Genomic DNA, 18,793 nt, shown 5'->3' with positions numbered 1-18,793 from the left:
AACATACAGGGGCTGCAGGTTAATTGGGCAGCATGGGCTCGCGGGCCAGAAGAGCCAGAAGGGCCAGAAGGGCCTGTTACCATGCTGTACTTCTAAATTAAAAAATTTAAAATTTAACTTGATCAACTCAAGCCCAGCAGAATGAGAGCATCAAGAAGGTTCCCAGGGTAGATGCTGAGATATTCCCATTGGTGGGAGTTATGGACTAAGGGGACACAGCTACAAAACGTGGGGCTGGCTGTAAAAAAACAAGGCGTGGGGAAACTTCCCTCTGAGTGGGGTGAGTCCTTGGAATCCTCTTGCCGGTCAAAAGGACGATAGAGACCGGATCATTATTAACATTAAATAAGGAACTGATTATGGGAAGGGGAAATCAGGAAAACCCAAACCAGTCCTCGTTGAGGGGTCAGAGGGGCAAGAAATTCCTGGGTGCCAATCTCTCAGAAGACCTATCCTGGGGCCATCATGTTGATGCCATTATGAAGAAGGCTTGCCAGTGGCTATATTTAGTTATGAATTTGAGGACATTTGGTTTGTCACCAAAGATTCTTGCAAATTTCTACGGGCACCATGGAGACTGCACAGGACAGGAAAAGACGACAGAGAGTTGTGAACTCAGCCAGCGCCATCACGGGCACCAGTCTCCACTCCATCGAGGACATCCACAAGAGGTGGTGTTTCAAGAAATCCTCAATGACCCCCACAACCCAGGCCATGCCCTCTTCACTTTGCTACCGTCAGGAAGGAGGTCCAGGAGCCTGAAGATGGACACCCAGCGGCACAAACACAGCTTCTTCCCCTCCGCCATCAGAATTCTGAAAAGTGCAATGATCCATAGACATGACCTCTTTTTTTCTCTTTTTGCACTAATTATTTATTTTTTAAATCTTGTATTTACGGAATTGTTCTGGACAGTACTGCTGCCACAAAACAACATGTTCATGTTCAAAACATTAAACCTGATTCTGACATTGGTGCACCAACAACAACCTCACACTCAACCCCATCAAGACCAAGGAGCGGATTGTAGTCTTTAGGAAGGGAAAATCTGTGGTGCGCAATCCAGCGATCATTGGGGGTTCAGAGGTGGAGAGGGTGAGCACATTTAAATTTCTGGGAGTCACGATCTCAGAGGATCTTTCCTGGACCCAACATACTAACGGTATCGTGCAAAAAACTCGTCAGCGCCTCGACTTCCTCAGGAGTTTGCAGGTCTGGTATGACACCAGAAACCTTGGCAAATTTCTACAGAGGTGTGGTGGAAAGTGTGCTGACCAGCTGCATCACGGTCTGGTACGGGGACACCAATACCCCTGAGTGTAAAGTCCTCCAAAAGGTAGTGGACGCAGCCCAGGACATCACAGGCAAAACCCTCTCCACCATTGAGATCGTCTACAGGGAACACTGCCGTCGGAGAGCAGCAGCCATCATCAAGGATCCACACCACCCAGCACGCGCTCTGTTCTCGCTGCTGCCATCAGGAAAGAGATGTCGGTGCCACAAAACTCGCACCAGCAGATTCAGGAACAGCTGCTCCCTCCACCGTCAGACCCTCAACGACAAACTCAATCAGCGCTTTTACTTTGAACTTTATTTATTACTGAATATTTATTTTCTGCCCTGCATGGTCACTTTGTTGCTCATCTGCTACGTGTGAGTTATCTCACACCCATTTTTTTTTGGGAGTTATCGCATTGCGCGGTTTAGACGGGAGGGGGTATTTTTAACCTCCTACCCATTTTTTTTTTCCTTTTTTTTGTATTATTAGATTAAAGAGTGAAGGGGTTTTTTTTTTTGTTTAAATATTTAAAAAAAGCATAAGAAAGTATTTGATTGTTTAAAAAACTAAAAATTGATGTGGTTTTTTTTGTAAAGTTTATTCAGTAGATAAGGAATATCTGAAATTTAAATGTGAATGGGATGGATAAGTTTTTTAAAATATTTTTTCTTTAACTTTAAGGGGAAGGAGTGGTAATTCTGGTGTATATTATTTTGCTATTTTAGTTATAGAACGAAGGGAATAATGGTGAAAGTTATAAATTGAATTGTACAATTCTTAATGAGGCTTGAATTTTGTTTGTGGTTTATGCTCCATTTGTTGAAGATATAGATTTCGTTGTAGATGTGTTTTTATTATTAGGATATCTGAATTTTAACGTAATGATTGGGGATATTTAAATGTGGTATTGGAGCTTTTATTGGATAACTATTCAACAGTAAAAGGGAAAAATGGTGGAAGAGTACTAAAATCGAATTGTACAATGCTTAATGAGGTTTGGATTTTGTTTTAAGATGGTGGTTTATGTGACTAATAGGATGATAGATGTGAAGTTAGTTGATATTTGGTGAAGGTTTATCTCTATAGAGAAAGTTTTTTTTTCATCTTTTTTTTCATGCTACAATTTTTTTTAAGAATTGATTATTGTTTAAGAATTTTTGATAGATCATGTTACTAACTTTACTAATTTTTTATATTAAGTTTGAGTTAAATATATGTTTCATCTTAACTCCGTTTGTTAATATATGCATTTAAGTTTGATTTAAATATGTTTTTTTAAGTCTGATATCTTAGTATTAATTACTTTTCTTTTTGTTAGTATTTTAATCGGTTATGTTTTTGTTTTTTCTTTTGTAAGTGGGTTTTTTTTCTCACATCTATTATTAACTTTATTAATTCACTCTTTATTTTGGGGGGGAAAGGGGGGTTGGACTAATTTGAGTTGGGTTATTAATGTGTAATAATTATTGGGGAGGGTATAGTTTATTTAGATTACTGATACTGTATTGTAATTTTATTATTTTATTCTTGATTTTTTTTAATGTAATCCTATATGTTATTCATGTTATAAAATCTTAAATAACATTTAAAAAAAAGAACTTTATTTATTACTGAATATTTATTTTCTGCCCTGCATGGTCACTTTGTTTAAATTTCTTTCTTTGAGTACAGTTTAAAGTTAATTAGAAATTCTGCCTGTCCTGCAGAAAAAGAATCTCAGGCTTGTATGTGATGTCACGTATGTACTCTGACAATAAATCTGAACGTTGATCATTAGATATATTGAAGGTGAAGTTCATTATCAGATGGGGAACATAGGGTTCTGGGGAACCGGCACTGAAGAGGTCAGCATGGATCAGCCATGATCCTACTGAGGGGCAAACAGGGTCCAGGGGCCGAGTGGCCTGCTGCCCTAACTTCTCATGCGCGCGCACTGGATTCCAGCAATGACCTCTCCCAGATATTCACATGGGTAGATCGCACAGCACCAAGCGAGCGATGGGGCAGAAGGTTCCTGAATGAGGCAGAAGCAGCGATTCCTGGCGTCTGCTCCATCACCGAGGGCCTTCCTTAGAACCACCGGCGTTCTAAGGGCAGATCCCTCATTTCCCTTAACATCTAAACTGAAAGGGCAACTAAGCAAGGAGATCAGGCTTATTGTCAGAATACGTACATGTAGATCAGCTTTTTCCACTGAGGGTAGGTGAGATACAAACTAGAGGACATGGTTTTAGGGTGAAAGGGAAAAGGTTTAGGGGGAACCTGAAGGGGAACTTCTTCACACAGAGAGTGGTGGGGGTATGGACGAGCTTCCAGATGAAGTGGTCAATGCGGGCTCAATTTTAACATTTAAGAGGAATTTGGACAGGTACGTGGATGGGAGAGGTATGGAGCGATATGGACGGGGTGCAGGTCAGTGGGACTAGGCAGAGTAGAAGGGCCAAAGGGGCTTGCTTCTGTGCTGTAATGTTCTCTGATATCACATGCCACCCAGAGATTCTTTTTTCTGCAGGCCAGGCAGAATTTCTACTTATCAGTGGTGCAAAAAACGGTATTCAAGATGAGAGAGAAATGTAAACAAAGAAAAAATGTTAACAAATTGACTGCAATTAATAAAATAAATATTCAGTAATTAATAACGTGCAAAGTTTGTTGTTGAGTCTGATGGTGCAACTGTTTGTGAAGAGAGGGGGAAAGTGTACTTTGCAGGCAACAGGTAGGTCCGGGAAGTGCACATTTGCAGGCTGAAAAAAAACTGGCAGAGGGCACTATTGTTTCAACTTACGATGCGAGTCCTGGCACGGAACGCCATTGTAAGTATGGGTCTATCTGTGCAGGTCTAAAGTGTGAGGGAAAAGATTTAAAGGGGACCTGAGGGGCACCTTCTTCACACAGAGGGTGGTGAGTGTGTGGAACAAACTGCTGGATGAAGCAGTAGAAGTGGGGACAATTACACCAACGACCTGTTAGCCTGTGCTCCTCCTCCCTCCCTCCACCCCTACCCTCACCTTCTTATTTAGACGCCTCCCTGATGTTCGGAACTCCCGAAGAAGGGCGCAGGCCCAGAATGCCGACAGCCTTTTTACTTTCCATGGATGCTGCGAGACATACTGATTTGTGTGCAGTACGATCACTCCATTTGCACGGGAATGCAGGCAGGAGAGGTTCAGTGGAGTGCAGACCCAACACAGGCAGACGGGAGAGGTTCAGTGGAGCACAGACCAAATACAGGCAGATGGGAAAGGGTCAATGGAGCGCGGACCACACGCAGGTGGACGGGAGAGGTTCAGTGGGGTTCAGACTGATCGCAGGCAGACAGACATGCTGAAGGAGGCATGGACGAGTCAGGCTGGAGGGCTGGTTTCTGGGCTCTGTACGTCTATCAGTATAAATGCCTTTCCAACGTACTCCATCTTTGCCACTCTGCATGCAGCAGACTTTCACATCACCCCCACCTGGACTCCCCTTCGAACAGGAGTAAAACAGAAAAATCTGCAGACATGGTAGTTAGAGTAAAACCACAATCCTGGAGAAACTCAGCTGGACAAACAGTGTCCTTTATAGAACAAAGATACAGGTACAGAACCAACAAATTGGGCTGGAGCCCTTTATCAAGGGATGAGCAAAATATAGGCAGGCGTCTGAACAAAATGGTGAGGGGGGGGGGGAAGGAGAGGATTTATAATGACATTTGGGGCCCCAAATGTTGGTGAGGGAGAAGATATGGGCACAAGCGTGACACTTCCTGCGGCCGCAGGGGAAGGTGCCCAGAGGGGAGGGCGATAGGTGGGGAGGGATGAGTGGATGAGGGAGTCACGGAGAGAGTGGTTCCCTACAGAAGGCAGAGAGGGGGAGAGAGGGGAAGATGTGTCTGGTGGTGGGATCACATGGTGGGTGGCGGAAATTGCATAGGTCGCGGAGGCTGGAGGGGTGGCAGGAAAAGGGGAATCCTGTGTTTGTTGTGACTGGGGGCAGAGGGGGCCAGGGCAGATGAGCGAAGAATGCAAGGGCTGAGCTGATGGTGGTGGAGGGGAAGCCATGTTTGTGGAAGAAGGCAGACATTTTGGGTGATCTCACTTTGGCAACAGATAAGACATAGACGGAAAAATTGAGGGAAAGGAATAGAATCCTTGCAAGGGACTGGGTGTGAAGAGGTGCAGTCGAGGTAGTTGACTCCTCCCCCTGCCCCTCTCCCCTCCATTTGGTTTGGTTGCCTGTCGACATTTTGCTCATACTGTGACAGAGTACATAGATATGTTTTACGAGATAAATTGGGAAAGGTTTGTTAGAGCAGGTCATATGCAAACACTTAAACAGATCTTATTTAAAATACTGGAGCTCTGCCCTATGCTAGACATGTCGGGGGCCCAGAGCTTTTACAAAAGCTTTGGAGAGTGCTCAAGAGATTTCACTAATGGATTGTTGATTACAAAAAGGCAACAGATGAAAGATCTTGTCAGAGCCACAGGTAGTCTGGAGGGGAACTTGCTGTTCTAAGCGGGTCATGTGATTTTGCAAGCAGAGAGAGTCAAACAGGCTTTCTCTCAGAGAGAGAGAGAGATCACTTCTACAGTGTTACAGTCAGTAACAGCAGCTTGGACTGGAACAGGACAAGCTGGCAAGCTTGTGGAAAACCCCATTTGGAAGACAGGTTATGAGAGCTTAGTTCAGCCTGGTCAAAGCCCTTGTGGTTCAGGCAAGAGGAGAGGACTGGCTGCCTAATGTTTCACTTGGAATAAGATAAACAAAAAGGAACTCTGTGATGACCTGAAAGAAAGAGGTTATCATCTGGAGAACCCTGAAGGGGCAAGTTTCTTCCGCAAGACACTGGAGTGGCTGATGGAAGTAAAAGGAACAACAAATCTCTCTCTGAAAACTGACAAGAACCTTCCTGAGCAGTAACCATTTTCCTTTCAAGTACCAAAGGCTGGTGAACTTTATAAATGTTAAATTCTGTGCACAGTAAAAGAATTTCCTGCAACCAGTGAACTTGGAGGAATGAGAAATGAGATTGGACTGTGAATCAAAGAACTTTTCTGAATTTACACACACATTACATACTCGTGCACTTAGAATTAGAAGGGGTTAAATTAGGTTAGTTAAGTTAATAGTGATAAGTTAAAGTTTGATTCTATTTTCATGTTTAAAGATAATTAAAAGCAGCTTTTGTTTAAGTAACCATTTGTCTTGGTGAATATCTATTGCTGCTGGGATTTGGGGTCCTCTGGTCTCAGAACAATACCTTGATGAAGGGCTCAACCCTGAAACATTGGTTCTGATTCTTTACCTTTCCCATATAAAGTTCACTGTTTGACCTGCTGAGTTGCCCCAGCATGGTGTTTTTACTACCTTCGAACAATTGCACACGGGACCAGTCTGTTCTAACCTGCTGTGACATGAGGGTGAAGGAGCAGATGTGTCTCACCTGACAAGTTCATACGTCTCGCCCAGCAGAGGGTTAAACGGTTTTCCTGTCCTCTCCCACTGAGAGGCAACGGCTGAGACGGCAAACGCTGCCACACACTGAACGAGGGAAGCACAGAGAAACAGTTACCCCCACAAACCGGCTGGAAGTACCACGGCTCGGGTCAAAGGCACCGCCTACATGGCCTTCTGTCCCAGGAAAGCTGCTGATGTATTATAGGGGGTGGTGGTCGAGGCTGGAACAAGGGGAACATTCAAAAAAGGGCGCACGTACGTAAAAAACATAGAGGGTTATGGGCGTGAGGGAGGGAGGGGTTAGATTCTTGTGGAGTAGGTTCACAGAAGCCAGTATTGTTCTATTAAGAAAGTGGTCCTCAACCCGTTTGTCCCATTCAGATACCACCTGTAATTTTCCAAATATGGCCTCATCAACGTCTAATATAACATCCCAAGTCAATACTTTAATTTATGAAGTTGTGGTAGTGCACATTCTCGTGGCAAACCGGCCTCGCTTGTACCGCCGCGTGGTGGGGCAGCCATGAGAAGATGGCGCCGTTGGGGTCCTCCTTGCCTCGTTATTCCAGCCCAGCGCCTTAAAGGAGCATGTACTGGATTTGAACAGTGGTTGAGAGCCTCCAACGTGGTGGCTGTGAGTCTCTTTCGTTGTAGGTGGTGCTTACATTGGTTACCCCGATGAGCCCAGACATTTTTCTGGTCTCCCAACATGGATCCCGCAGAGATCAACACTGTTGCGGTGAAACTGCCCCCTTCTGGACCCAGCACCTGTGGTTTGGGCAGGCGGAGGCGCAGTTTCGCCTCAAGAACATTTTCGCAGACGCCGTGATGTTTTACCACGTCCGAGCGTGCTCGACAAGGAGATGGCAGCCAGGGTGGATGATCTCATCCACAAACCACCAGCTGAGGGTAAATACCCTGCCCTCAAAAATCTCCTTCTGGGCACATTCGGTCTCTCCCCACAACAGCGCGCCTCCAGACTTCTGCATCGAGATGGGTTGGGAGACAGAACACCATCAGCCCTGATGGACGAGATGCTGGCGATGGCGGAGGATCACAAGCCCTATTTCTTGTTCTGCCAGATCTTCTTGGAGCTGATGCCCGAAGACATTCAGCTCCTGCTGGTGGATAAAGACTTCAATCACCCACAGTGAGTCGCGGCCTGAGCGGGCATCCTCTGGTGAACCAAGAAAGCGAACGAAGCCGCCCTCAGTCAGGTCACCCATCCAGGAGACAGCCAGTCAGAGCACCCCCCCCCCCCCCCACCACCCAAGCTCAAGTCAGAGGAGCACCACCCCACCTAGTGCTTCTATCATCAATGCTGGGGAGCATAAGCTTGTAAGTGCAGGCAGCCCTGTACCTACCAGGGAAACAACTCAGTCAGCCGCCGTTGATGGCTGATGAACAGCCTCCAGCACGAGACCAATAAGTCCACCAGCCGGCGTTTCCTTGTGGACACTGGAGCAGAACTGAGCGTCTTGCCCCTGACCGCCCTCAAGACCAGCACCCGAACTTGTGGTCCCACCTTGTGGGCAACCAATGATTCTGCCATCAAAACCTTTGGCACCCGTAGGGCACAGATCCAGATCGGGAAAGATAGATTCCGCTGGAGGATCATGCTGGCTTCAGTAGGTACTGTGCTGTTGGGGGTTGAATTCCTCGGAGTGCATGGCCTACTAGTCAACATGAAGGGCAAAAGACTGGTTAATGCCAGCACGTTCCACTCGGTTCGCCTCGATGCCACGGACGCCTGCAAGCCTGAAATCGCCGCCATTGCTGCTCTCAGGGACGAGTATTCCAGCCTACTCAATGAATTCTCCTCCATTCTGCAGCCACAGTTCACCGCCGCCTTGCCCCAGCATGGGGTCTACCACCATATCTCCACGCAAAGCCCCCCACTGCATGCCAAGGCCTGACGACTTCCGCCTGAGAAGCTGTAGTTAGCCAAGGAGGAGTTCTCTCGCCTGCAGGTGTTGGGTATTGATTGCTGCTCTGACAGCCCCTGGGCACCTCCTCTTCACATGGTCCCCAAATCTTCCAGAGGCTGATGATCCTGCGGGGATTATCAATGTCTGAATGACACGACTATGCCGGACAGGTATCCAATCCCTCACATCCAGGTCTTTACAGCCAACCTTCACGGCGCCCAGGTCTTCTTGAAAGTCGACCTGGTTCTGGGCTATCATTAAATCTCAGTCCACCCCGAGGACATTGGTAAGATGGCGATCATCACCCCATTCGGACTGTTCGAATTCTTGCACATGCCCTTCGTACTTAAAAACGCGTCCCAGACTTTTCAGCGCTTCATGTACACAGTGGGCAGGGACCTGGACTTTGTGTTTATATACCTTGATCACATCCTTATCACTAGTTGTGACCACGAGGGGCACAAGGTCCATCTCCGCACACTGTTTGCACACCTGGCGGAATTCAGCCTCACGGTCAACGTGGCCAAGTGCCAATTCGGCAAGCAGACGCTGCAGTTTCAGCGCCAGAAAAAGTCGCGGCCGTGCGGCAGTTCCCCCAACCCACCACCCTCAAGGGTCTGTAAGAATTCGTAGGGATGGTGAACTTTTATCATTGTTTCATTTCCGGCGCCGCCCTCATCATGCGGCCACTGTTCGCATTGATCGCCTCTAAAGACGAAGTCCTGGTTTGGTCAGAAGAGGCAGAGGGTGCTTTCGCGGCAACGAAGGACGCTCTGGCCAGCGCCAGCTTACTGGTTCACCCACGCAAAGAGGCACACACTGCGCTCTCAGTAGACGCCTCAGCCACGGCCGTTGGGGGCGTAATCGAGCAGTGGGTCGACGGGCAGTGGCGCCCGTCTTTAGCAGGCACATTTGACTGCCAGAACATAAGTACAGCGCCTTTGACAGGGAGCTCCTGGCTCTGTACCTAGCCATTTGGCACTTCCGGTATTTCCTGGAGGGCAGGCCAATCACTGCATTCACTGACCACAAGCTTCTCACGCAGGCCCTCGCAATGGCCAAGGATCCGTGGTCAGCCCGCCAGTAACGTCATCTCTCCTATGTGTCGGAGTTCACCACTGACATCTGGCACAGGCCAGGTAGAGACAATATCATGGCGGACGTGCTCTCCCGACCGGCAATCAACACCTTTGCCCCCCAGCCTCAACTACACCTAACTGGCGCAGGCGCAGAGGGGAGACGTGGAGACGCAGGTCCTCTGTACTGCCATTTCGGGGCTCCGCCTCCAGGACATTCGGTTGCCGAGCACCCCGGACACGCTACTCTGTGACATCTCCACCAGTTCACCACGCCTGGTGGTCCCGCTGCAGTGGAGATCGCGGGCCTTCAGCATGGTCCATGATCTAGCACACCCCTCGGTATGGCACGGGCTCAAGAAGGAGGTAGCTGAGATGGCGAGGAGCTGCACTCAGTGCCAGGCCAAGGTCCATCGGCATATGCAGGCCCCAATTCAGCAGTTCGACCCGCAGTCAAAAGGTACCAACACGTACATGTTGACATCGTGGGCCACCTGCTGGTGTTCAGGGAGGTGCGCTACCTGTTTATGGTGGTCAACCGGACTATGAGATGGCTGGAAGCCAATCGCATCAAGGAGACTTCCGCCGAGACATGCGCCAGGAACTTGATTGCTCACTGGATCGCCAGGTTCGGAGTCCCAGCACACATCACCAGTAGTGGCACACAGTTCACCTCCACCCTCTGGACTCAATTGGCGAACCTACTGGGGGTTAAACACCACCACACCAAGGCTTATCACCCACAAGCAAATGGCCTGGTGGAGAGATTTCACCGCTACCTGAAGTCAGCCCACATGGCTCACCTCACAGGTTCCGGCTGGGCAGATGAGCTACCCTGGGTCCTCCTCGGCATCAGAACACCACCCAAGGAGGATCTACAGGCATCATCTGCAGAATTGATATACAGCGTGCCACTCTCGTTGCCTGGTGAGTTCTTCGGCCCGGAATCTGACTCTACGACTGAGCACCCGAACCTGTTGGCGGACCTCCACAGCAAACTCGCCTCACTGCCCCCACCCCACCCCACCTCCTACACATCTTGGCACCTGACCAGCCCGCCTTCCCAAAGAGCTGGACTTGGCGGAATTAATTTTCGTTCGGCTCGGATTCCACACTGCACCTTTGCTGCGTCCTTACAAGGGCCCATACAAAGTCCTCCAGTGGTCCGGCAAGACTTTTACATTAGACATTGGGGACAAAAATGAACTGTTTACAATAGACCGCCTTAAGGCAGCACACTTAGACCTCTTGCGACTGGCTCAAATGGCTCAGCCCAAGCGCCGAGGCCGTCCGCCCAAGTGGCGGGATGCGTAAGGCGGTTCTGGGGGGGTTGTGTGGCGGCGCACATTCTCGTGGCGAACCGGCCCCGCTTGTACTGCCGCGTGGCGGGGCAGCCATGAGAAGATGGCGCCATTGGGGGTCCTCCTTGCCTCGTGATTCCAGCCCAGCGCGCACCTCAGGCAGCCGTTATGATGACACTGCTCACGTGGGGGTGGAGCTCTCGCTGCCCTTAAAGGGCAGGATTTGGAATAAAAAGTCGCTGAGAGCATCCAACGTGGTGGCTATGAGTCTCTTTCGTTGTAGCCCCCGCTACAAAGGCCAAGATGCCAAAACCTCTCTTTACAATCCTATCCACTCGCAGGGAATTATGTAATTGTATCCCCAGATCCCTTTGTTCCTCCACACTCCTCAGTGCCCAACCATTTACTGTGTATGTTTTACCTTGGTTTGTCCTTCCAAAATGCAACACCTCCCACTTGTCTACATTAAATTCCATCTGCCATTTTCAGGCCCATTTTTCCAGCTGGTCCAGATCCCTCTGCAATCTTTGAAAACTTTCCTCACTGTCCACAACGCCTCCAATCTTAATGTCACCTGCAATCTTCCTGATCCACTTTTTCACATTATTATCCAGATCATTGATAGAGACGACAAACAACAATGGTCCCAGCACCGATCCCTGAGGGCCCACTAGTCACAGGCCTCCAGTCTGAGAAGCATCATCCACCACTACTCTCTGGCTTCCCCAGTCCAGCCATTGTCGAATCCAGTTCATTACTTTACCATGAATACCGAGCATCTGAACCTTCCTGACTAACCTCCCGTGTGGGACATTGTCAAAGGCCTTACTAAAGACTATGTAGACAACATCCACAGCCTTTCCTTCGTCAACTTTCCAGGTAACCTCCTTGAAAAACTCTACAAGACTGGTTAAACATGACCTACTGTGCACAAAGCCATGTTGACTATCCAAATAACTGTACATCCGATCTCTTAGAACACCTTCCAATAACTTATCTTCTACTGATGTCAAGCTCACCAGCCTTTAATTTCCAGAGTCACTGTTGGAGCTTTTTTTAAACAACAGAATGTGAACCACCCTCCAATCCTCCAACACCACACCCATAGATAAGGACATTTTAAATAGTTCTGTCAGAGCCCCTGCAACCTCCATATGAACCTCCCTCAAGCTGCAAGGAAATATCTTGTCAGGCCTTGGGGATTTATCCACCCTGATTTGCTTTAAGACATCATTCATTTCCTTCTCTTTAATCTGTACAGGTTCCATGATCTCACTGCCTGTTTTCCTTACTTCCCACGACTCTGTGCCCATTTACTGAGGGAACACTGAGGTAAATAAAATCATTTAAGATCTCCCATCTCTTTTGGCTCCATACAAAGCAGGCCACTCTGATCTTCAAAGGGACCAATTTTCTCTCTTGTTATCCTTTTGCTCTTAATATATCTGTAGAAACTCTTAGGATTTTCCTTCACATTGTCTTTTTTTTGCCTTCCTGATTTTTTTCATGAAGATTTTTTGAGAACCACTGTCTTAAGAAGGAATGAAGAGGACTGATGAAGGCAGGGGAGTAGATGTGGTCCAACTGGACTTCAGTTAAATCTTTGACCCTATCCCAAGAGGAAGACAGCATGAAAAGGGATCTAGGACTAGTTGGAAAACTTGACCCAAAATTGGGTTGGCAACAGGAGTCGGAGAATGACGAATGAGAGGGAATTTGCAACTGGTGCAAGTGGGCCTCTGATCATTTGTTGTCTGAGTAACTGACTTGGATGTGGGAGGGGTGATCTGAAAGTTGGCAGGGTACACTGAGGTTGGAGATTGTTAGTGTGGAGGTGGGCTGCGGAGGTGGACTGCAGAGAGACGATAATGCCGATGAGTTTATTGTCATACACATTGTACAATGCATACATGCACTGAAATTCCTACTTGCTGCAGCCAAATGAACAGGCAGGTTGTCAAAAAAATATGCATCTAAAATAGCCCAACTACAGTAGTCTACTTAACTGAATTGAAAATAAACAATTCATGCAAAAATATAGTTAGATAATAAATATTTAAATATGTTAAATATTCAACAGGTAGATAATAAATGTTCAATAGATAAATAAATCTTCAAATATATATAATAAACATTCAAATAGATAATACATATTCAACAGATAGATAATAAATGTTCAATAGGCAATAAATATTAAACTAGATAATAAACATTAGAGGGACGGTTGGGCGTAGTGGTCAGTGCAACACTGATACAGTGTCAGGACTGGGGTTCATATCCCGTGCTGTCTGTAAGGAGGTTGTACGTTCTCTGTGTCTACGTGGGTTTTCCCCAGGGGCTCCAGTTTCCTCCCACCGTTCAAAACTGTAGGTTAATTGGGTATAAATTGGGCAGCACGGATTTGTGGGCCAAAATGGCCTGTCATTGTGCTGTATGTCTAAATTAAAAATGTTACATTAAATGGATCAATAATAAATGTTTTAGGGATCAATCATAAATGTTCAACAGATAAATCATAAATATTCAAATAGATCATAAATATTCAATTGATAAATATGAATACTTGGACAAATAATAAGTATCGACATCTTGGTGAAATGGGCAGAATAATTGCAGATGGAGTTTAATCCAGATAAACGTGAAGTGATGCATTTAGTCAGTACTAATGAGACCAGGGCATACACCATAAATGGTGTGAGGGAGGACTGGGGAACAAAGGGACCTTGGAGAACATCCACAGAGCCTTGCAGGTGGCATCAAATACAGAAGGGAGTTAGGATCCAACTTTAAACCAACTAACAGACCTCAGAAGGGCCTAGTGCAGTTCTGGTCACCAAGCTACAGGAAAGTTGTGATGAGTGAGGGAGTGGAGGCGATTCACCGGGACGTTGCCTGGGGTGGAACTGTTCAGTTCTGAGGAGAGACTGGCTCCGTTCTCCCTGGAGTGGGCAGGTTCAGAGGAGACATGATTGAGGTGCATGTGGGGAAAAGTTAGGGTACACTGCAAAGAAGATAAGAGAGGTTGATAAAACTCAAGGACACTGCTTAAGGTAAGGGGGTAAGAGATTTAGAGGGGGATTGGCAAACTCCAAGAACTGGAAAGCAAATTTCTACAGATGTGTGTTGGAAAGTGTGCATCACGGTCTGGTATGGGGACATCAATACCCCTGAGCAGAAAGCCCTGCACAAGGTAGTGTACACAGCCCAGGGCACCACAGTCAAAACCCTCCCCACCATTGAGAACATTTACAGTGCCGTCAGAGAGCAGCAGCGATCATCAAGGATCCACACCACCCAGCACACACTCCTTACTTAAAAGTTTTAGTCATACAGCACAGTAACAGGCCATTTCGGCCCACGGATCCGTGCTGCCCAATTTACACCCAATTAATCTACACCCCCGGTATGTTTTGAATGGTGGGAGGAAACCAGAGCCTCTGGGGGAAACCCACGCAGACAAGGGGAGAACATACAAACTCCTTACAGAAAGCATGGGATTCGAACCCCAGTCCCGATCGCTGGCGCTGTAACAGCATGGCACTAATCGCTACGCCAACTGCTGCTGCCATCAGGAAAGAGGTGTCGGTGCCACAAGACTCACATCACCAGTTTCAGGAATAGCTGCTACCCCTCCACCAACAGACTCAACGACAAACTCAATCAGGGACTCATTTAAGGACTCTCTCTTTGCACATTATTTATTACTGAATATTTATTTTCTGTATGCAGTCAGTGTGTTTACATTTCTCTCTTTTGTACACGTATCTTTTCTTGAGTATAGTTTACACCACTGATAAGTAGAAATTCTACCTGGCCCCCTGGAAAAAGAATCTCAGGGTTGTATGTGAAGCCATGCAAGTACTCTAAATCTGAACTTTGATCTTTACCTGATGATGATTTCCAGTAATAATCTACCTGAACGGTGGGACTAGAGATCCAGAGTGATTAACCACTTGGTCATCGAGGGCTACGGCCATGTGCAGGGGGATGGGGCTACTACAGAACTGTGGTCAAGGGTCAGTACAGACCTGTTGGCCTTAACGGCATGTTTCCCTGCTGTACAATTCCATGAAAGGTTGGGAGAGAGGTTCAGCTTGGCAGATCCTGTGGTGAAACTACCGAGTGACATTTTGGAAAACAGAGGAAGGTATTTTAGATATTGTAAATCGAAAAATCGAGACGTCGCCCTCCGCGGCTACTGTGCGAGATGGTGATTTTAGGTTGAAGGTACCCGGTGATGTACATTCAGATGATGGGTGTACCTGCATTCTCTGTAATGAAGTTCGGGAACCAATGGCCTCGTGGATCAGGTACGTGTGTTCCATGTATTCTGTGAGTCTCTGGAGAAAGCTGAGAGGCTCGTTAAATATAACAGGCATGGCGATCTTGGACAGCTCCTGCAAAGGGAAATGGAGGAGACTAGAGATGGCTGTTGCCATTGGTTTAATACGTCATGCAGGGCTACAAACAAACCAGGTGTTCACCTACTTTGCCTTAGTGTCCAAAGGATCGGTCACAGGGTAACTGTTCACAAAAGCCCATCAGAACCCTGCTAAGCTTCCACATCTACCACATCCATACTCTTTACCCAGCCCATCTTGGGCATCACTCTTCACCACATTACGAATGTCTACAAGAGGCAGTGTCTCAAGAAAGCAGCCTCTATCCTCGATGACCCCCACTACCCAAGCCAGGCCCTGTCCTCACTGTTACCATCGGGAAGGAGGTACAGGAACCTGAAGGTGAACTCTCAAAAACAGCCTCTTCCCCTCCGCCATCAGGTTCCTGAACTGACAATGAACCAACAGACACTAATTCTCCTTTCGAAGTATTTGTTTATTTAAACCTTGTTCTGCACCATACAGCTGCGTAAAACAACAAATTCCTTCATGACAATAAACCTGATTCTGATTCCCAACCATCATGGAAACTCACACTGGATACATCCCAGAAACAGGCCCTTCAGCCCATTAGGTTTCTGCTGACCTCTCTCCCTGTGCTAGGAAGGGATTTGCTCCATGCCTTGCCTCTTTAAGGTGTCTCTTCAAAGTCAGAAGAGGTCAGTATGTGAAGCAACCACCACAGTGAAAGTCCTCAGCACAGGGCACCTCACAGTCGAAGGAAGGACACGCCAGCTCACTTATGGGGGAGGCAGGGACCCCGGGTGCTGGCCCAAGGTTGCCTCCGTTTGACCACCCCACTGCCCGTTCTAGTATCCAGTCGCTTGTGGGAAAGTGTAGAGCTCATTACAATCCGGGTGGTGCTGAGACAAGACGGTATCTGGCAGTAGTTTCCCTTCGGTTCCTCGTGACGGACAGGAGGACATGTCCACCAGGATCCGACTTGCCACTTGTGGGCCCTTCGTAACCAGGCCCGCAGATCCACCAAGCTTCGTTCTTCTTGGTACCCTGCACCATTCAACACTACTCCCTGCATCCTTGTTATTAGAATACAGAACCCCATGTTATCACAAGATAAAGGAACAGAAGTAGGCCATTTAGCCCATCAATTCTGCTCTGCTACCCCACCCTAAGCTAAACAGTTCTCACATCTAGTTCCAAATTCCAGCCTTTTCCCCATATCCCTTGATCCCCTGACTAATTAGATCCTTATCAATCTCCCCCTTAAACTCCCCCAATGATCGGGCCTCCAGAACTGTATGTGGCAACAAATTCCACAAATCCACGACCCTCTTGCTAGAGAAATCTCTCCTCATTTCCGTTTTAAATGGGCCCCCTTCTCATTCTGAGACCATGCCTTCTTGTCCTGGATTCACCCACCAAGGGAAACATCTTATTCACATCGACTCTGTCCAATCCTTTCAGCATTCGAAATGTCTCTGAGATCCCCTCTCATTCTTCTATTCTCCAATGAATCCGGTCCAAGAGCCGTTAAATCTTCCTCATATGTTAGCCCCTGCATTCCAGGAATCATTCTGGTAAATCTTCTCTGGACTCTCTCCAACATCATTTCATGTGGTTCCTCTGTTTAAGAAGGGGCCCAAATGTAAACCTGGGAACTATAGGCCTGTAAGTCTGACGTCTGTAGTGGACAAGTTGATGGAAAGTGTTCTGAGGGATGCTATTTACAATATTTGGAGGTACAGGGATTGATAGGGAGTAATCAGCATGGTTTTGTCAGGGGTAGATCATGCTTGACAAACCTGATTGAGTTCTTCGAGGGGGTTACAAAAAAGGTTGATGAAGGGAAAGCTGTGGATGTTGTCTATTTGGACTTTAGTAAAGCTGAATTTTGAATTTTCTCCCCATCCAAACAAGGTGAAGGGAGAAAAGTTTAGGGGAGATGCCAGGGGTAAATTTTTTTTCCACAGAAAAATGCTGGAATGTCTTGCTGGGGATGGTGGTGGAGGCTGAAACATTGGGGGAATTTAAGAGACTCTTAGACAGGCAGATGGATGTAAGAAAAATAGAGGGTTATGAGGAAGGGAGTGTTTAGGTTTTTTTCAGGTAGGTATATATGGGTTTGTACAACATTGTGGGCCAAAAGGCCTATTTCCGTGCTGTGATTGTTCTATGGTTCGAAGGCCGGGGAGTGGGGCTGAGTGGGAAAATGGATCAGCTCTAGATTAAATGGTGGGACAGACTCCATGGACTGAATAGCCTATTTCTGCTCCAATGTCTTGTAAGATCATGGCTGATCTGGCCGTGGACTCAGCTCCATCCACCTGCCTGTTCCCCATAACCCTCAATTTCCAGATTATGTTAAATCGATCTGTGTCTTTAATGCATTGAATGAGGCCACCTCTACGGGCTCCTTGGGCAGAGAATCCAGATTCACCACTCTCCAGGAGAAGCCGTTCCTCCTCGTCCGTCCTACATCTACTCCCACCAATCTTGAGGCGATGTCCCCTCATTCTCGTCTCACCTGCCAGTGGAAAGAACTTTTTGCTTCTATCTTATCTACGCCTTTCAGGATTTTGTAGGTTTTGAATATGATCCTCCCTCATCGAGGAAGAGGAAATAGAAAAAAGTCAAAAATAATGTGCAGCAAAGATGACAAAAAGGACGGGCAGGTGAAAAGACGCGATCATTTACTATAGAAATACAGCAAAATCAGTAACAGATACTGGTCTAAGGGAACTGTAAGTAAATGCACGGAGCATTAGGAAAAAAGTAAATGAGCTTGTTGTACAGCTACAGATTGAAAGGTATGACGTTGTGGTCATCACGGAGACATGGCTTAATGATGGGTGTGATTGGGTGCTGAATGTCCAAGGGTACACAGTGTAGATGAACGATAGCCAGGTAGAGGGGGTGGCGTGGCCCTGACGGAAAGCAATGATATTAAATCTCTAGAGCAGCTTGTCGATAAGCCCACCAGGGGATTGGCGGTTTTAGATTGGGTGATGTGTAATGAACCGGAGGTGATTAGGGTATTAAAGGTAATGGAACCCTTGGGGAGTAGTGATCATAACATGATCGAGTTCAGTTTCAAATTTGAAAAGGAAAAGTTGATATCAGGTTTGTCAATATTTCAATGGAACAAAGGAAATTACAGAGGGATGAGAGAGGAACTGGCCCAAGTTGACTGGAAAAGTAAGTGAGATGGAGGGACGGCAGAGCAGAACTGGAGGATATTTCTACAAGAAATAAAGAAAGTGCAGGACTGATATATTCCAAGAAAAAAGAAAATTATGAATGGAAAAATGGGACAAATGTGGCTACAAGAGAGGTTTTGGCCAAAATAAAAGCAAAAGGGAGGGCAGACAAGGAAGCAAAAATTAGTAGGAAAACATCGGACTGGGAAACT

At 46.9% G+C, this 18,793-nt stretch overlaps 1 protein-coding gene across 5 annotated transcripts in view; it reads right to left on the bottom strand.

Annotated features, from left to right (window-relative positions):
* The window catches only part of LOC138755859 (oxysterol-binding protein-related protein 1-like), a 239,806-nt gene that overhangs the window by 25,482 nt on the left and 195,531 nt on the right, over positions 1 to 18,793 (bottom strand). For all 5 annotated transcript variants that reach the window (XM_069922591.1, XM_069922590.1, XM_069922592.1 and 2 more), the window contains 2 exons: positions 15,286 to 15,420; positions 6,705 to 6,802 (listed from right to left, as the gene is read on the bottom strand). In XM_069922591.1, the coding sequence (XP_069778692.1) occupies positions 6,705 to 6,802; positions 15,286 to 15,420 (233 nt within the window). The remainder of the gene's footprint in view (positions 1 to 6,704; positions 6,803 to 15,285; positions 15,421 to 18,793) is intronic.

Source organism: Narcine bancroftii, chromosome 2 (genome assembly GCF_036971445.1).
Source record: "Narcine bancroftii isolate sNarBan1 chromosome 2, sNarBan1.hap1, whole genome shotgun sequence".
Classification (NCBI taxonomy): domain Eukaryota; kingdom Metazoa; phylum Chordata; class Chondrichthyes; order Torpediniformes; family Narcinidae; genus Narcine; species Narcine bancroftii.
This window is presented reverse-complemented; position numbering and strand designations above follow the sequence as displayed.